At 35.4% G+C, this 19,277-nt stretch overlaps 2 protein-coding genes across 4 annotated transcripts; one reads left to right on the top strand and one right to left on the bottom strand.

Annotated features, from left to right (window-relative positions):
- Positions 1-1,105: 1,105 nt before the first annotated feature.
- On the bottom strand, positions 1,106-4,256 carry LOC100788683 (uncharacterized). 3 transcript variants are annotated; one of them, NM_001254421.1, is given in 5 exon segments: positions 1,106-1,536; positions 2,106-2,279; positions 3,120-3,340; positions 3,566-3,707; positions 3,818-4,142. In NM_001254421.1, coding segments are annotated over 5 exon segments (786 nt in total). In that variant the 5' UTR covers positions 3,980-4,142; the 3' UTR covers positions 1,106-1,449.
- Positions 4,257-6,483: 2,227 nt separating this feature from the next.
- LOC100804026 (pre-mRNA-processing-splicing factor 8A) lies at positions 6,484-18,013 on the top strand. The gene is made up of 26 exons (XM_003542071.5): positions 6,484-7,019; positions 7,351-7,474; positions 7,605-7,697; positions 7,844-8,234; positions 8,495-8,981; positions 9,106-9,896; positions 10,023-10,108; positions 10,520-10,702; positions 10,836-11,150; positions 11,239-11,543; positions 11,621-12,075; positions 12,165-12,291; positions 12,728-12,969; positions 13,043-13,166; positions 13,250-13,439; positions 13,571-13,678; positions 13,812-14,065; positions 14,198-14,814; positions 14,894-15,000; positions 15,195-15,449; positions 15,532-16,005; positions 16,193-16,354; positions 16,500-16,697; positions 16,783-17,061; positions 17,268-17,510; positions 17,655-18,013. The coding sequence occupies exons 1-26, from the start codon at positions 6,748-6,750 to the stop codon at positions 17,847-17,849; spliced, it is 7,077 nt and encodes a 2,358-aa protein (XP_003542119.1). The 5' UTR covers positions 6,484-6,747; the 3' UTR covers positions 17,850-18,013.
- Positions 18,014-19,277: the final 1,264 nt, after the last annotated feature.

Genomic DNA, 19,277 nt, shown 5'->3' with positions numbered 1-19,277 from the left:
TTAAATAGATTAAATTACTCATTTGATTCCTATAATTTCATGATTCTTATTTTTTTAGTTTAAGTGATCTTTTTAGTCTTTATCGTTTACATTTTAATTATTTAATTTTGAAAGTGATATTTTTAATCCCTATAGTTTTATGATTGTTACTTTTATAATTTTTATAGTTTTCAAATTAGAGGGACTAAAAGGGAATCAGAATTAAAATGTAAATTATAGTGATTAAAAAAAATACTTTTAAACTACAAGAATTAAAAGAGAATTAAAATATAAACTATAGGATTAAAAAAATAACTTTCAAACTATAGAAACTAAAAAGGTAAGAATAATAAAATTATAGAAACCAAACGAGTAATTTAACCCATTAAATATCAAACTTTATAAAATTATATTTTAATAACATTTTGAAAAAAAAATCTACTCAACCATTACACCATTTTTTTAAAGTTATTATAAAATGAATCACATTTATATTTTTTATAATTAATGATTGATTAAACTTTTTTTCTATATGCCATATTAAATTATTAATGCACAATATATCATTTAATATACAAACAAACATATATTGTTAAAATAATTTTTTTTACTGATGTTAAAATAGATCTTTATATTTATAAAGTCTAAATTATTTAAAGTTTATTATGCATCATCATTATATCACATAATGTTATCCATATTTTTTTTTACATAAATAACTAGATTTCGTAAAAAAAAAATTAAGAAAAAAGACTGACGGGACCACCCGACCAACCCTCGCCCCCTTGAATTTATTTTTTTTAAATCACAGGTAATATTAAAAACAGAATTATTCAAGTTATAAACATCTACTACTACGCAGTCAGACTTTTTTTTAACAGCAATAACAATAAAATATTAAAAGGAGCACCAGAAGTGCCAAAAGTATACATGGTTGAAGAACACTTCTTGCAGCCACCCACGAACCAGGGCAAGCCCTAGCGTCTCATCTACAAACCCAAAACCAAACATAATTAACTCATCTTACTACGCAGTGAGACTAACTTCACAGCAAAAAAAAAATTATACACAAAGCTCAAACTCAACCATTTCTTAATCAAATATTAGCATAGAACAATCACTGCCATTGTGATAATCGAAAATAGTCAAGACTGGGAAATAAAATATAATTTGTAGTAGTCTGCTGTGATGGTACATCAAAGTGATCTTGAACATCCTTAGTAATTACAGTACACTCAAATCTCAATGCTAAAATGGGGAATAAACAATTGAATAAACTGACGAATAATTTCATCTATAATATCAAACTCTATCCGAATCGCCCCTGAACTGGAAACAGTTACTATTCCTTGACCTACAGGAGCTTCACAAACTGCAACAATTTAACAATACGCATTTTTTTTCTTTGGGATATTAACCAGATGCAGCTATTTTACTGCCTCAATTATGATATCCTACATACTGATCGCCCTAGAAGGCATCAGGAGGGAAACACCCAGGAAAGGGGCTGTATTGTTGTGCCTGATTCAAATGCATTCGCAAAGCATAGTTATTCACCTGTCAACAAAGCCATAGACACAGCATTCATCAGCATGTACAAAAAAATGTTTTTTTGACTAAAAACAAATTGGGGATGATTGTTAATCTTAGAATTCCATCCACTATTATAACTCTACTAATCCTTTGTCAGAAATAATGGACAGATTGCAGTATAAAGTATTTTCTTATGTTAAGATGCAATAAACCCAGCATTGGCCCTGCCCTCTTTACAGTGCAAGCTCTGCCAGGCAAAAGGGAGGAAATTGGGAGATGACCTGTGAAAGGAAAATTCTCACACTTAGACCTATGGTTGATTGTAGATAGTGTGGATTTACTACCAAGTCTCCATCCCTAGGGGAGGAGTGCATGGCAGCATCCCCACGATCATCGTCATTGAGTCTAATATTTCTACAGTTAAAGCATTCATGTCATTTCCTCTGTTTCTCTTCCGTTTTACAGGGGGAAGGGATTAAAAATTTATGCAGATATTAGTTAAAATTTCAATATTTAAAAACCCAAATACGAGAACCATTGAAATGTTTTGATCAAAAGTTAACTGTGTGAACTGAACTGGGATAAAGCAGTACCTCAAGAGTTCTGATCTGCTCCTGATATTGAGATACCAACTGCTTCAATTGCTGCAACTCTTGGTTTCTATTCTCATAATCAGAAAGGCGTTCAAGCTGGATTCTAAAAGCACTTTTAAAACAATTTTTCTCCTTAGTCAAAGCTTCAATATGCTCCTTCAGCATCAAATTTTCCTGAAAGTGAAAACCTCTTATGAGTTAGGAAAACTACTATTACAAGCTAAAAACTTACACTTCAGTTGTTAACAATGTTTTAAATTGCAGTTGCAGTTGCAGTCATGTTAAGGTTTTCGTGCTTATGGATATTATAGATTTTGCAATGCGGATTGTGGTCGTTGCGGTGTGAATTGCGCACATCTTGACACAAATTATATTAAAATTTCATGTATTATTATATAATAATCCCATCCTATTTTCCCAATCCCCACTCCCCAAAGCCACACGTCTCAATCTCACTACACACATGTTGAGATCAACCCATTCAGCCCAAATCCCCCCAACCCATGACCCCATACTTACATCCAACTCTCACGCGCACAGAGTCAAAAAACCCTGCTTCAAAATTCCAACCCCCATAATCCCCTTCCCACACACAACCACAACCATCCAACTCATCAGTTTGCCCACCCAAGTCACACACACAAACTATCAACTCTTCTCCCTCGACGCACAAAAGTCGCATTAATAGCTGCTGAGCATAGATTGGGAAGATGCGAACGGTAGTGTGTTGCGGCCAAAATACTTGATTTCTTTTCACTCCACAATATCATCCTGTAAAGGTATCGTTGAAAGATGAAACCATTTTGGTGTGCCCTTTTTTGTGTAACGGAACCATATTTAAACCTTGGTTATTAATATCATATCATACAACTGCTGCTTCAACAATCCCTTGCCCATACCATATATCGCAACTCACGTTTTTTGTCTAATCAACAAGACAGCCTTCCCAAGATGAAATTCTAACGGTATTTACCATGTACAGTTAATAAAAGCAATTGTAGCACAAACAAATACCCTTTGAAGAGCCGTTGTCACCCCAGAACTCGCATGTGCAGTAATTGATTTCTCTAGAACCTCCAGCAATCTAGCAGCACGGGACCTGGCATCATCAACACTAGTAGCACACGTCATCTCTCTAACAAATAAGTCAATCCATTCTGCTCCACCGGCAGGAAAATTGGCAGCAGCGGGCTGATCCCCAGAAGCAGAAGCATCCCCATTCTCTTCCAACGCACCTGCAAGCAAGTTTTTGAAAATCAAATCATCCAAAATCCATTTTATTAAGCCACGAAATGCTATCAAGGAAATTACAGCCGACAACAGCACAAAACGAACAACACCCAATTGAAATTTGAAACCCGTGGTTACGAATAATATGTGTAATCCAGTCAATAGGTGAAAATTGATGATCCTTTCCCTAATCTCTTGGTGGACGTTTAAATAAAGTATAGAATTGAAACCTGTGTCGACGACGAGGTTAGGGTGGTCAGGTTGTGGAGCAGGTTGAGAATTATCATCAGCAGATCCCAAACAGAGGCCGTGGAGGCTCTTGATGGCCGCATCTAGGTCGTTGCCACATTCTTGGAGCGCTCTCTCGAGGACCTAATAAAAAAACCAACGAAGAAAGCATAGCAATGAATAATTTTTTAATTCAATTATTGATTAATTAATTGATAATGAATGAATGAAAAAGAAAAAAGCAAAAGTGGAACCTGGTCATCCATATGAGGGAAGAGAGGGCGAAGGTGGTCGATGAGAGAAGGGAGAGAGAGGCGAATAGGGGAGGAGGAACAGCGGAGCCTCTTGGATACTGGCGGGGAAGGGGGAAGCTCTTCGAACAAAGATCTCTTGCTTCCGCACACCGCAGCAGACATCGTTCAATTACAACAATTGTGCAGATTTTTCTTCTTCTTTCTATGTTCTTCTTCCCCCAATTCAATTCAATAGGGTTGGGTTGGGGTGGATTAGGGTTGCTCACAAAACCATAAGCGCAACGGGGAAGAAGGGGATTCCTTATATTCCTAAAAATGAAAAAAATGGGTTTGGTTGATATTCGTCTCTTGGATAGGTCAAGTTCCCAACAAACAAGTTACGGCCTCTTCTGCTCCAAAATCAAAGACAGGGTTACATTTCCATTTCCCGTTCCCGTTTTATGCAAACTTTCGTCTCCCGTCTTTACCCCTCCCCTTAACGTAATGCCATCCTCCTAATATTTTTAATTTTTTTATAATTATATTTTTTATGTTTAGTTTAATAAAACAAATGGATTCACTGAAATTAATACCTAATCCAAACTCAAATACAAGCAAAATAAAACAAATGTGCTTGGGTTGGAATCATGTTGGTATGAAATAAATTGTGTTAAAAAGAAAATACATATTTTATATATGTATTTATTATACTTGACAAATAATTGTTATTACTTTTGGCAATGATACATTTGTTAAATTGTTAAAATTATTTTTCTACACTAAAAATGTACATTTGTTAATGTTGTAAATATGTCACTAAATGTGTTTTGATAATAATTAAATGTGGTTGAGTTTATACTTTTAGTAAATTAATTATATTTAGAGATCACGTGTGTCTCTCAATTTATTGGATCAAAGACTAATTTCGTTCAAAGTGTGTAGTTGTCACTTATCTTAGTGATTTTTTACACAGTGAAAAATGAACACAATTCTTTTATTAAATAATTATTCTCACACATGTAAATACAATAAGACCTTATACCACTATAATAACTCTTTTGTATTACATTGGAGAACAATATAAATAAGCTAAAAAATTGAGAGAAATCAAAAAGGTTTTGATGCTAGCTATTGTGTTATGGTTAGTTTTAATGAGGGTGTTATATGCATTCACTTTGTATTTTTAAAATGAGGAGAGATGAGCTTACTCTATATAAATTTTTAGAGTTATTCCTCATTTTTATCTTGTATTTTCTTAAAATTTAATTGTTAAGATTCGTTAATTGTTACAACCATTAAATTTCAAGGAAATAAATGATAAGAATGAGGAATAATTTTTTTTTAGAATTACTCCTTGAATAAATTGACCTTTTTTCTTTTAAAACATATATTTTTTCACTATTTTATTTGCTACTTGTATGACATTGATAGGATAAATAAACAAATGTCAAATTAAAGAGAGAATTTTGATATCAAACAATTAAACTTGAAATTTGATAATTATGATATTTAACGATTCACTCATGATTGGAAGCATGACATAATGTAAACAATTATCAAACAAGTGAAACTATCATCAAATACACAAGAGTATATAAACAATTTTTTCCATTACAAGTTTTTATTTTCTACCATTGAATGTATGTGAATGGTAGAAAATAAGTTTCTTGTGGTGGAATTATACATATTCATCTCGGTGTCATTGTCCTAACTTATTCCTTATTCCTAGAAGTTGGGATCTTGGTTCGTTGTTCAAGCTAAACTTTGGGCTATTTGTCTTGTGTTGCAATTAATTCAAGATAGAACTTTGAATGAAAGGATTTTTTGTAGAATCTGACTCAACTTTGATAGTAAAGTTTCTTAACGAGGGATGCAACATAACCCATATGCTTGTAAGGAGGGTAACTGATATGTTTGAACTTGAGAGGGGCATTTTTTGTAACAATGTGTTCAAAGAGTCCAATTAAATTCATGATATTATTGTTAAATGTGGCTCTCATGCCAAAAGGTCTATATACCTTTGAAAATCTACATGTTTATATCTAGACTTTTATTATTGTAGATGTGTCTATTGTATCATTCTTTTGTAAGTTTTAATTTGAGGTTAGTCTCTTATTACAAAAAACAGCTTTTTTATCATATATTTTAATAATAATAATAACAATTTAACAATTTCTTTTACCAAATTAAGAAAGTTGATACTTTCAATTACTAACTAGAATGTTTAAAATATTTTATTCAATGCAAGGGAAAAAATTATGCCATCTTATGCTACCATAACATCAAAAGGCTTAAAAAAGTTTATAGTGCTTTAAGCAACAACCAAAGATAGAAAAATGGGAGAGAAATACACATGCTAGACAAAAATATTAGTCATTGTCAGCATTTGACATGAGATATTAAGGTATAAGGAGAAAATAATTTTATGAGCTTATGAGAAAGAAAGGGGAAATTAATAAATAACAGATTTGGATAGACAACAAAGGAAATAAAGAAGGTTATCGAGTAACAATTGTCTCTTAATAATTTATCTAAAATGTTTTTAATCTATTTTATTTCAGTAATAAAATAGGAATGTCTCAAAGACTTGGGCCTATGACATTGGGCTGAAACATGGAGCCCGTAAAGATAACCCAACCCAATTGTGAAGGCGGTATATCAGAAAAGAGGCAGCAGGTGCTACCAGTAATAAAAACATTTTGGAACGCCTGGGCAGTATCGTTCGAGTTCTTCCTCTACTACTCGTTACTCAGTACTCAGTACTCACTACTCACTACTAAAGCTCTGTTCATTTTATCTTCCACTCATAAACCCAAACCCTAGAACGAACCTACGAATACTCGTGCAGAGCCCGCCAAGGCTCTTCGTTCAATCCACCAAGAACATGCTCTGAAACTATCCCCAATAATTCCAATTTCAATTTCCCAAGGATAGAGTAGAGTCTCTTCAAGATGTGGAACAACGGCCAGATTCTGCCGCCTGGAACTTCCGTTCCTCCGATTCCTCCGCCTCCCGCTGCGCAACCCTCCTACACGGTGCTTCCGCCGCCGCCTCCAACTCCGGTGCCTATGGAGACCGAGGCCGATGCGGAGGCGCGCCTCGAGGAGAAGGCTAGAAAATGGCAGCAGCTCAATTCCAAGCGGTACAGCGACAAGAGGAAATTCGGGTTTGTCGAGACGCAGAAAGAGGACATGCCTCCCGAACATGTCAGGAAAATCATCAGGCAAGTGTTTTTCCCTTCAGAATCTGAATCTTGTTCGTGCGTGAAATACAGTTGCTTGATGAACCTATTTATTTAGTTTTACAATATAAGTGAGATTGGAGTTGTTTGGTTTTGCTGGTGCTGATAGCTTGTTAGGGTTAGCTGATAGCTTATTAGAAACTATATTTATTTATTTAGTATTTGTCAGGGTGATAGTTTGTAGAAACTATATTATTCCGTGGTGCGAACTGTGAAAAGGATAATTCCATCTGAGACTTTTTTTTCCCAATCTAATTATGTTGCTATTACCATTGTTTCAAATTGTAACTCTCTTTGCCATTCTTTATTTCAGGGATCATGGTGACATGTCCTCAAAGAAATATCGTCATGACAAACGTGTTTATCTTGGAGCACTTAAATTCATACCACATGCAGTTTACAAACTTCTGGAAAATATGCCTATGCCGTGGGAGCAGGTTCTCTACGTTTTTCAGTTCATCATGTTTTGATCAATCTTTGCTGTCTGGTTTTCCTTCTCTTCATTTGATTCACTGTATTGTAATTCCGTACTAATAGTATCTTTAAATTTACTTTTGGTAAATGCAGGTCCGAGATGTGAGGGTCTTGTACCATATTTCTGGGGCTATCACATTTGTCAATGAAATACCATGGGTCGTTGAGCCTATTTATCTCGCTCAGGTTGGTTGTTTCATTCTCCTTCTACTGTATTTATGTAGCAACTCTTCGTAGAAGTTACAGTTATAGATAAAGTCAGCTATGTTGTGTATCACTACACAGCAATTTTTTATCTCCATAGTTTGGCACTAAACAAACTATTTTTGCAGTGGGGTACCATGTGGATCATGATGAGAAGGGAGAAAAGAGATCGTCGTCATTTTAAGAGGATGCGGTTTCCTCCATTTGATGATGAGGAGCCTCCACTAGACTATGCTGATAATCTTTTAGATGTTGATCCTCTAGAGCCAATTCAGCTGGAGCTAGATGAAGAGGAAGATTCTGCTGTGTATACTTGGTTCTATGACCATAAACCTCTTGTGAAAACAAAGCTCATAAATGGTCCTAGTTACCGGAAATGGCATCTTTCCCTCCCTATAATGGCAACTTTGCATCGGCTAGCTGGGCAGCTACTTTCTGATTTAATTGACCGCAATTATTTCTACTTGTTTGACATGGAGTCATTTTTTACAGCAAAGGCTTTGAACATGTGCATACCCGGTAATCATTTCATTCGTTAATATATTTATGGCTATTTATACTAAAAAGTATTAATACTTAATTGATAATTACTGGGTTAGATATTGATTGTGTTATCCATTGAGTAGATATTGCTAAATATAAAACTAGATAACAATGCAGATTATAATATAATGAGCTGTAAAAGGCATAGAAAGCTATGTTGAAAACAAATATGCATATTAGAATTATGTGGAGAGTCAAAAACCTGCATTGATTTTTTTGTTATGGATGCCCTCCAGGTGGACCTAAATTTGAGCCTCTCTACCGTGATATGGAAAAGGGAGATGAGGACTGGAATGAGTTTAATGACATCAATAAACTCATTATAAGGTCACCACTTCGCACAGAGTATAGAATTGCTTTTCCTCACCTTTATAACAACAGGCCTCGCAAAGTAAAGCTTTGCGTGTATCATACTCCCATGATCATGTTCATAAAAGCTGAAGATCCTGATCTACCCGCATTTTATTATGATCCCTTGATACATCCAATAACCAGTGCTAACAAGGAGCGCCGTGAGAAGAGAGTTTATGAGGATGATGATGATGATGATTGGATATTGCCAGATGGTGTGGAGCCTTTGCTTAAAGATACACAACTTTATACAGACACGACAGCTGCTGGTATCTCTTTGCTGTTTGCTCCTCGTCCTTTTAATATGAGATCTGGTCGCATGAGGCGGGCAGAGGATATTCCTCTTGTGTCAGAGTGGTATAAAGAGCATTGGTAAGTTGTAGCTTTACCTTGTATGCTTTCTAGCATGTCATTTGTTTGTTAATTATGCACATGATGTTCCATTTTCTCTTAATAGTCTGATAGGAAAATTAACTATTTTTTTATTGCCCAACAGTCCTCCATCATATCCAGTTAAAGTTCGGGTTAGTTATCAAAAGTTGCTGAAATGTTTTGTGTTGAACGAGCTGCATCATAGACCTCCTAAGGCTCAAAAAAAGAAGCACTTATTCCGATCTCTCCAAGCAACTAAGTTTTTCCAAACCACTGAACTTGATTGGGTTGAGGCAGGTCTTCAAGTTTGTAGGCAGGGGTATAACATGCTGAATCTGCTGATACACAGGAAAAATTTGAACTACCTTCACCTTGATTATAATTTTAATCTAAAGCCTGTGAAAACCTTGACTACAAAAGAGCGGAAGAAATCACGATTTGGTAATGCTTTCCATCTCTGTCGTGAGATCCTCCGATTGACGAAACTCGTGGTTGATGCCAATGTTCAGTTCCGTTTGGGGAATGTTGATGCTTTTCAGCTTGCAGATGGTTTGCAGTATACTTTTTCACATGTTGGACAGTTGACTGGTATGTATAGGTACAAGTATAGGCTTATGCGGCAAATAAGGATGTGCAAGGATTTGAAGCACTTGATTTACTACCGCTTTAACACTGGACCTGTTGGGAAGGGACCTGGGTGTGGGTTTTGGGCACCAATGTGGAGGGTTTGGTTATTCTTCCTTCGTGGTATTGTGCCCCTTCTTGAACGATGGCTGGGCAATTTACTTGCACGGCAGTTTGAGGGGCGCCATTCAAAAGGAGTGGCCAAGACTGTAACTAAACAGCGTGTTGAGAGCCACTTTGACTTGGAGCTTCGGGCAGCAGTTATGCATGATGTGCTTGATGCCATGCCAGGTGATCATTTTTTATTTAACAACATTATTCTTTCTGATTTTGAGTTTCTTTTAACCAAGTGATTTCTGCTATTTCTTTTCCCTAAGGGATATACTAAAGTTAAGGTGTTTTCCTCCTTGATGGCAGAGGGTATAAAGCAAAATAAGGCAAGGACTATATTGCAACATTTGAGTGAGGCTTGGCGATGCTGGAAAGCAAATATTCCTTGGAAGGTAAATGACTCTTTGATGATTCTATTTTGTAGACTATTAATATTTCAGTTTCAGCTTAATTTTGGAGAAATAATCAATTGAGATGTTGAAAAAAAGTGATTTTTCTTTTGAAAATAAATTAATCCAAACAAGCACTAAATTGTATTGCTGGTGAGTTAGTGAAACTAAACATGTGGTTGGTTTGTAATCTCAAGATGTCTTGTTTGCTTGTCTATAAGCTGTTCTAGGTCCTGAGCATAGTGAGACACAATAAGCAATGGAAACTTGGTTCCAAAAGTTTTCTGAAATCTGATTCAAAAATTGTAGCAAAGAGAGGTCATACATTTTTTGTTCTTAAAAAATCATTTGACCTCATATGAATTTGGTTCCCTCTTTCACGGTCTTATTGTTGATATATTTTGTAATATGTAGGTTCCTGGCCTGCCTGTTCCCATTGAGAACATGATTCTTCGATATGTGAAATCAAAAGCAGACTGGTGGACAAATGTTGCTCATTATAATCGTGAGCGTATAAGAAGAGGTGCAACTGTGGATAAGACTGTTTGTCGTAAGAATCTTGGAAGATTGACACGACTCTGGCTGAAGGCAGAACAGGTGTGTTCAGTGTTCTCTATGATTGATATGATTTTTTTGCTGGCTCACTATTTTGAACGAAATGTTGTTTGAATTAGTTCTATAGACATTTTAATAATTGAAGTCACTTCCTTATCATTGATGCCTGTTTCAGGAACGTCAACACAATTATTTGAAAGATGGTCCATATGTTACTCCTGAAGAAGCTGTTGCTATCTATACAACAACTGTACATTGGTTGGAATCTAGGAAGTTCTCCCCTATTCCCTTTCCACCTTTATCATATAAGCATGATACCAAGCTGCTTATCCTTGCACTTGAGAGGTTGAAAGAATCCTATAGTGTTGCAGTGAGATTAAATCAACTGCAAAGAGAAGAGTTGGGGCTGATTGAGCAAGCTTATGACAATCCACATGAGGCATTATCGCGAATCAAGCGGCACTTGCTCACCCAGCGTGCATTCAAAGAAGTATGCCGATATAATTAATTTAGTTATGTTTAGGATGTCCATTCCTAGCACAGTACGAGTATAATTTTGTTTTGTTTTATTTTGACAGGTTGGGATAGAGTTTATGGATTTATATAGCTACTTGATTCCAGTTTACGAGATAGAGCCTCTTGAGAAAATTACAGATGCATATCTTGATCAATACCTGTGGTATGAAGGTGACAAGCGTCATCTCTTTCCCAACTGGATCAAGCCAGCAGATTCAGAGCCTCCTCCCCTTTTAGTTTACAAATGGTGTCAAGGTATAAACAATTTGCAAAGTATATGGGACACCAGTGAGGGTCAGTGTGTTGTGATGCTGCAAACTAAGTTTGAGAAATTCTTTGAGAAGATTGATTTAACAATGCTTAACAGGTATGAGTTCATTTTGTAAATCACTCTGTGAATGCACTTGGTTATTTTCTCTGCTAAATTTATTATTGATGTTGCAGGCTTCTGCGACTGGTTCTAGACCATAATATTGCTGATTATGTCACTGCAAAGAACAATGTGGTGTTGTCATACAAGGATATGAGCCATACAAATTCCTATGGTCTTATACGTGGCCTGCAGTTTGCTTCCTTTGTTGTTCAGTATTATGGGCTGGTATTAGATCTTTTACTTCTTGGACTGACTCGAGCCAGTGAGATTGCTGGTCCACCACAGATGCCAAACGAATTCATTACTTATTGGGATACAAAAGTTGAGACTAAGCATCCAATCAGGCTTTATTCTCGGTACATTGATCGGGTCCATATATTATTTCGTTTCACCCATGAGGAGGCTCGGGATCTCATTCAGCGGTATCTGACCGAGCACCCTGATCCTAACAATGAGAACATGGTGGGGTACAATAATAAGAAGTGTTGGCCAAGAGATGCTAGAATGAGGCTTATGAAACATGATGGTATTTGTTTCTTCCTTCTACCATGTGTGGATTATTTATGTTGACCTTTTGGTCTTAATATGTTTAACATTTTAATTGTTATAATTCAGTCAATCTTGGAAGGAGTGTCTTCTGGGATATGAAGAATCGCCTTCCTCGAAGCATCACAACATTGGAGTGGGAGAACAGTTTTGTTTCTGTTTACAGCAAGGATAATCCAAACTTGCTTTTTAGCATGTGAGTATTGATTAATTGTTATAGTGTTTTTTTTCCTTCCCCTTTTTTTGCCAATGGGAAATGGAAGTGATTATGCATATCAATCACTTTTCACTTTGCATTGAAGTCTTTCAGAATTTTAAACTGTCCTTGGATGTCTAACCTGATAAAAGGAGAGGGTTGTGTTAGGCTTTCGACAGCCAACGTTAAACTTTGTCGAATCTCTATGGATGTCTAACCTGATATGATTGTGATTGGAAATATGGTTTTAGATGATCTGTCTCTGTCAGTTGTGCTTCCCATTGGAAACTTTGTGTTTCTAATTGTTAATTTCCTTGGTACCAAATTGTCAGTGCTAGGTTGTTGATCTTTTGTTTTTTGGGGTTTTGAATTTTCCTTTAACCTATTTATATGATGAATGAAGCTATCTTTACTGACATCTGTGAATGACCTTTAGGTGTGGATTTGAAGTGAGGATACTTCCTAAAATTAGAATGACTCAAGAAGCATTCAGTAACACAAGAGATGGTGTCTGGAATCTCCAGAATGAACAGACGAAAGAAAGGACAGCTGTTGCTTTCTTACGAGTTGATGATGAACACATGAAAGTGTTCGAGAATCGTGTGAGGCAGATTCTTATGTCTTCCGGTTCTACTACATTCACAAAAATTGTCAATAAGTGGAACACAGCTTTAATAGGTAAGAGAAGTTGAATTGTAGGAGCTCTATTTAGAAATAAGAGGTTATCATTATTGTGTTTGGTTCTTATCAGGACTCATGACTTATTTCCGGGAGGCAACTGTGCATACTCAAGAGCTGTTGGATTTGCTAGTCAAATGTGAAAATAAAATTCAGACTCGTATTAAGATTGGACTCAACTCAAAGATGCCTAGCAGGTAAATAATTAGATTTTTTTATAATTTTATTCATAACTATTGGGTTTTAATGCTCAAATCTATCATACTGTTTCTTTTATCAGGTTTCCACCTGTCATTTTCTACACCCCTAAAGAAATTGGAGGGCTTGGAATGTTGTCCATGGGCCACATTTTGATTCCACAAAGTGATCTTCGATACAGCCAGCAGACAGATGTTGGAGTAACCCACTTCAGGAGTGGGATGAGTCATGAGGAGGACCAACTGATTCCCAACCTTTATCGTTATATACAGGTGAACCTCAATTCTTTCCCCCTTAAATGCAATAATCTGTGTGCATTTACCTTCGCATATGATTTATTAAGAATCTTATATTTGAATATTTGTATGTACTTCATATTTTTTTGCTCTTTTGGTTTATGCAGCCTTGGGAGAGCGAATTCATTGATTCACAGCGTGTCTGGGCTGAATATGCTTTGAAGAGGCAGGAAGCACAGGCTCAAAACAGACGTTTGACCCTTGAAGATCTGGAAGTGAGTTTCTGATGCCTTCTTAACGATCTCAATGTTTGGTTTTGTCTGGATTATATAGTGGCAATGTTCCTGTGATTTTCTTAGAACAGATCTACTCATTTACTTAATAAGTTATTGTTGACCTGTTCCGCAGGATTCATGGGATAGAGGTATACCACGTATAAACACTTTGTTTCAAAAGGATAGACACACTTTGGCTTATGATAAAGGATGGAGGGTGCGTACTGATTTCAAGCAGTATCAAGTTCTCAAACAAAATCCCTTCTGGTGGACACATCAGAGGCATGATGGGAAATTGTGGAACTTGAACAATTACCGTACTGATGTTATTCAAGCCCTTGGAGGAGTTGAAGGAATTCTTGAACATACTTTATTCAAAGGAACATAGTAAGTCTTACTTTCTTTGAGATTGTTTTGCTTTTTGAATTTGGGGTATTCTTATTTAGTATTTAACTATTTCTATTATGTGTCTACTATGGAAAAAGCTGTGATTGATTTACTGTTATTTTTCACTGTTAGTTTTCCAACTTGGGAGGGTCTTTTCTGGGAAAAGGCATCTGGCTTTGAGGAATCTATGAAGTATAAGAAGCTCACCAATGCTCAGAGATCTGGTCTAAACCAGATACCCAACCGAAGATTTACACTATGGTGGTCCCCAACCATTAACCGAGCCAATGTTTATGTGGGTTTCCAAGTGCAGCTAGATCTGACTGGTATTTTCATGCATGGAAAAATACCAACTTTGAAGATATCCCTTATTCAGATATTCAGAGCTCACTTGTGGCAAAAGATCCATGAGAGTGTTGTTATGGATCTCTGTCAGGTTTTGGATCAAGAGTTGGATGCTTTGGAGATTGAAACTGTTCAGAAGGAAACAATCCATCCAAGGAAAAGCTACAAAATGAACAGTTCTTGTGCAGACATTCTTCTCTTTGCTGCCCATAGATGGCCAATGTCAAAGCCTAGTCTTGTAGCTGAATCTAAGGATGTTTTTGATCAGAAGGCAAGCAATAAGTACTGGATTGATGTTCAGCTACGATGGGGTGATTATGACTCTCATGATATTGAGCGTTACACTCGGGCCAAATTTATGGACTACACAACAGATAACATGTCTATATACCCATCTCCTACTGGTATATCTCTATCATTTTACAATTCTCCATGATATGGAATTTATATGTAGAGTTGACTACAGCATGGCTTTCCATGCAGGGGTGATGATTGGTCTTGATTTGGCATATAATTTGCATTCTGCGTTTGGGAACTGGTTCCCAGGGTCAAAACCACTACTTCAGCAGGCCATGAATAAGATCATGAAGGTAAGTCTGTTACACAATTATAAATCACTTGGATACAATTACCTTCTTTTTTTGGAGGGGGGGGGGGGATAAAAATGTGATTATGATCTGTTCTAATCTATATTAACACCATCTTCACTAAGCTATGGTGACCGTAGTGTTGAATCTAAGTGTGTTTTTTTATCTGTTTTACTAATAATGTTGTTCATATGCAGTCAAATCCTGCACTGTATGTGTTGAGGGAACGGATAAGGAAAGGTTTGCAGTTGTACTCTTCTGAGCCCACTGAACCATATTTGTCTTCCCAAAACTATGGAGAGATATTCAGCAACCAAATAATATGGTTTGTTGATGACACTAATGTGTATCGTGTTACAATTCATAAGACTTTCGAAGGAAATCTTACAACGAAGCCCATCAATGGTGCTATATTTATTTTCAATCCAAGGACTGGGCAGTTGTTTCTCAAGGTTTGTTTACATTCTCTTGTTTTTGCTGAGGTGTTTGTAACATAGTTGTCTAGTTATTGATCTTTCATATTGTGCCTTGTAGGTTATTCATACCAGTGTGTGGGCTGGTCAGAAGCGTCTTGGGCAGTTGGCGAAGTGGAAAACAGCAGAAGAAGTTGCTGCTCTTGTAAGGTCTTTGCCTGTTGAAGAACAGCCAAAGCAAATTATTGTCACTCGTAAAGGAATGTTGGATCCATTGGAGGTTCACCTGCTGGATTTCCCCAACATTGTTATTAAAGGAAGTGAACTGCAACTTCCTTTCCAGGCATGTTTGAAAATTGAGAAATTTGGGGATCTTATATTGAAGGCCACAGAACCCCAAATGGTTTTGTTCAATATCTATGATGACTGGCTGAAGAGTATTTCTTCATACACTGCATTCTCCAGGCTGATTCTGATTCTGCGTGCACTCCATGTGAATAATGAAAAGGCAAAAATGTTGCTGAAGCCTGATAAAACTATCATCACTGAACCTCATCACATCTGGCCTTCTCTAAGTGATGATCAATGGATGAAGGTAGTTTTAATTTTCATTTGCAATTTTCTGATGTTTTATACTGTAGTAACTTCAATTTTTATACTCTTAGAAATAGTTGCTACATAACTTTCATTTATTTGCTGCTGGTGAAGTTATATGTAGTTCTGATTCTGCAGCTTTCTATTTCCTTTTAGTATTTATGGCTTAAAACATGATGCATTCACAGGTGGAGGTTGCATTAAGAGATCTTATACTATCAGATTATGCAAAGAAAAACAATGTGAATACTTCAGCTTTGACTCAGTCTGAGATCCGTGATATTATACTTGGAGCTGAGATTACTCCACCTTCTCAACAGCGGCAACAGATTGCAGAGATTGAGAAACAGGTTAAATTATTTTTTGCTTCTTCTTCAGACATAATTCTTAGGACTATTTTCTCCCCTTTTTATTCTTTTTCATTGCATATACTTGATTTTTTCACTGTTTTGTTGTTGAATTACTTACCCGACTTTTGTATTTATTATTTTGCAGGCCCATGAAGCAAATCAGGTGACAGCTGTGACAACAAAGACTACAAATGTTCACGGTGAAGAACTTATAGTAACCACCACTAGTCCTTATGAGCAAGCTGCTTTTGGTTCTAAGACTGACTGGCGTGTCAGAGCAATATCAGCCACAAATTTATACCTTCGCGTGAACCATATATATGTGAACTCTGAGGATATAAAGGTTTGTGCCATTTTTCTTCATTTTTGCCCATTGTGTTACACTTACAACTCCTGTCAGATGCTAAATACCAGGTTTTGTGGTGCAGGAAACGGGATACACCTATATTATGCCAAAGAACATTTTGAAAAAGTTTATATGCGTAGCAGATCTTCGAACGCAAATTTCTGGGTACATGTATGGCATAAGTCCTCCAGATAATCCTCAGGTTAAAGAAATTCGCTGCATTGTGATGCCACCCCAATGGGGGACACATCAACAAGTTCATCTGCCATCAGCTCTTCCAGAGCATGATTTCTTGAATGATTTGGAGCCTTTAGGATGGATGCATACTCAACCAAATGAACTTCCTCAGTTGTCGCCTCAGGTTTTGCTTACTTCAATTTGCAATTTTCTTATGTTTTTAATTTGATTACAAGAGTGAGGTTTTATTTATCCTTTTTGAAGATAGTAACAAATGTAAAAATGTAGATGATATAGTTTTTGAAACAATTACTCCTCCCCTACCTCTTGTCAAGGAAATATATTTATGATTCATGGTACATTGTCTCACGTGAGAAATGATCATTGCAGGATCTCACTTCACATGCCAAGATCCTAGAGAACAATAAGCAATGGGATGGGGAGAAGTGTATTATCTTGACTTGCAGCTTTACTCCTGGTTCTTGTTCTTTAACTGCATATAAGCTCACTCCATCTGGTTATGAATGGGGGCGTGTTAATAAGGATACGGGAAGCAATCCACATGGTTACCTTCCCACCCATTATGAGAAGGTTCAGATGCTCCTTAGTGATCGCTTCCTTGGTTTCTACATGGTAACTTTCCTGCCTGCTCAAAGTTGTCTAGGCGTATTATATAATTAATTATAATTATTATATTTTTTGTTAAAATCATGGTTGTTATTATTATTATTGAACGTGGTTCACTGATTGTGTTTTTTTTTTGCTACAATTTTGTAGGTTCCTGATAATGGTCCATGGAATTACAACTTCATGGGGGTGAGACACGCATCAGGGATGAAATATGGAGTGAAGCTTGGGACTCCTAGGGAATATTACCACGAGGACCATAGACCAACCCATTTCTTAGAGTTCAGCAATATGGAGGAAGTGGAGATAACTGCTGAGGGAGATCGAGAGGATACATTCTCTTGAGATAAAAATATTTTTGTTTGAGATATATAAGTGGCAGGTCTTTTAATTTTTTAAACTTGTCAGAGTATGTTGTATTATCTACTGTTTTTTCATCCTAGGGATTTTGCAACAACGGTATCATAGCTTTGTATATAATTACGAATCAACAATTCTACTTCTACAAATATCTGCTTCTGCATTTACTATATATCCAATTTTAGCAAATTATGAAAGGACGTAACTGAATAACTGTACGTGGTCTTTTGGTAAAATATTCTAATTCATTGAATTAATAGATCAGTTATGTTATAAAATAATTAATGTTGTTATATGTATACTAAAATTTTTAATGTATATTTAACGTGCATGTAAATTTATATAATAAATTGTGATAATTAATTTTAATCTAATAATTAATTTATTTACATATATAATTTTTAAATAAAAATTATAAGTTTCATAAAAATTTATATAAGTAAACATATTATTATTATATCAATTAATTCTTATAAAATTTATTATCAAATTTAGATGCGCATTAAATATGTTAGAAATGTTAGTATTATAACATAATTGACTAATTAGGTAAGTTGATTAGAACATTACATTAATAATGCAAAAATCACATGTTCGATACTTGTTTGGACCATTAATTTTATTTGAAATTTCTAAAAAATTGGGAGTGATAACATTGGCCCATTTCAATCTCATAAATAACAATGATTCAGCAAAATATTATATAAAATTTTCAGGTAAATTAAAAATAATTTTGTAGAATTTATTAAGTAACAAAAATATTAGAGTATTTGGTGTGCAATTATACAAAATACTTGAAAAAAAGCCTTTTATAACCCATATTGGTTCAAGCTAATTCCAACATAATTGTCTTCCATCAATATATGATCTCTATGATCACTTAAGTAAACTATCAATTTTTTTTTTATCTTTATCTCTTTTGTCTCTTTATATAATTTAAATTATTTGTTATAAATATAAAATATAATTTAACCCATAAACTAAAATACTATGTTGAATTTCATAACAATTATTTGTAGTTATAAATTATTCACTTCGTTGATTTTTTGATTTTTTTAATAGTATCAATACATGTTAAACTTAAAACAATAAATATTTTAAATCTTAAACACATTAAATCTTTATTCATGTTAACATTTTTTATAAAGTCAATTATTTTTATGAACTTTGACAAAAAAAAGTGAGAAATTCTTAGTCAAAATTCCCAACAGCTTATGAATAAATGTAGAAGGCAATCCCTTTACTTTTGTCGCATTCAAATTTGATAAAAATTCTATTTTAGGAAACACTTTTTTGCTCAGTTTTTTTATAAAGATAGCCATAGTTAGAGGAGTGCATCACTCAAAATATTGTTGCCGACAATAAAGCCACTACTAATCTCACTTCCATCATCAACGAGGTAACCATAACATA

The sequence above is a fragment of the Glycine max genome, chromosome 13, assembly GCF_000004515.6.
Source record: "Glycine max cultivar Williams 82 chromosome 13, Glycine_max_v4.0, whole genome shotgun sequence".
NCBI lineage: Eukaryota > Viridiplantae > Streptophyta > Magnoliopsida > Fabales > Fabaceae > Glycine > Glycine max.
The sequence above is the reverse complement of the archived record's forward strand: the minus strand, read 5'-3'. Positions and strand labels throughout refer to the sequence as shown.

Excerpts from the sequence above, each read along its gene's own strand:
- LOC100788683 (XM_041007794.1), bottom strand. The coding sequence starts at position 3,979 with ATGTCTGCTGCGGTGTGCGGAAGCAAGAGATCTTTGTTCGAAGAGCTT. Across the intron at positions 3,708-3,817 it reads TCCCTCATATGGATGACCAG|GTCCTCGAGAGAGCGCTCCA; the intron begins GTTCCACTTTTG and ends TTTTTTTATTAG. Across the intron at positions 2,280-3,119 it reads TGACAACGGCTCTTCAAAGG|GAAAATTTGATGCTGAAGGA; the intron begins GTATTTGTTTGT and ends TTTCACTTTCAG.
- LOC100804026 (XM_003542071.5), top strand. The coding sequence starts at position 6,748 with ATGTGGAACAACGGCCAGATTCTGCCGCCTGGAACTTCCGTTCCTCCG. Across the intron at positions 9,897-10,022 it reads TGTGCTTGATGCCATGCCAG|AGGGTATAAAGCAAAATAAG; the intron begins GTGATCATTTTT and ends CCTTGATGGCAG. Across the intron at positions 13,679-13,811 it reads TGACCCTTGAAGATCTGGAA|GATTCATGGGATAGAGGTAT; the intron begins GTGAGTTTCTGA and ends CCTGTTCCGCAG.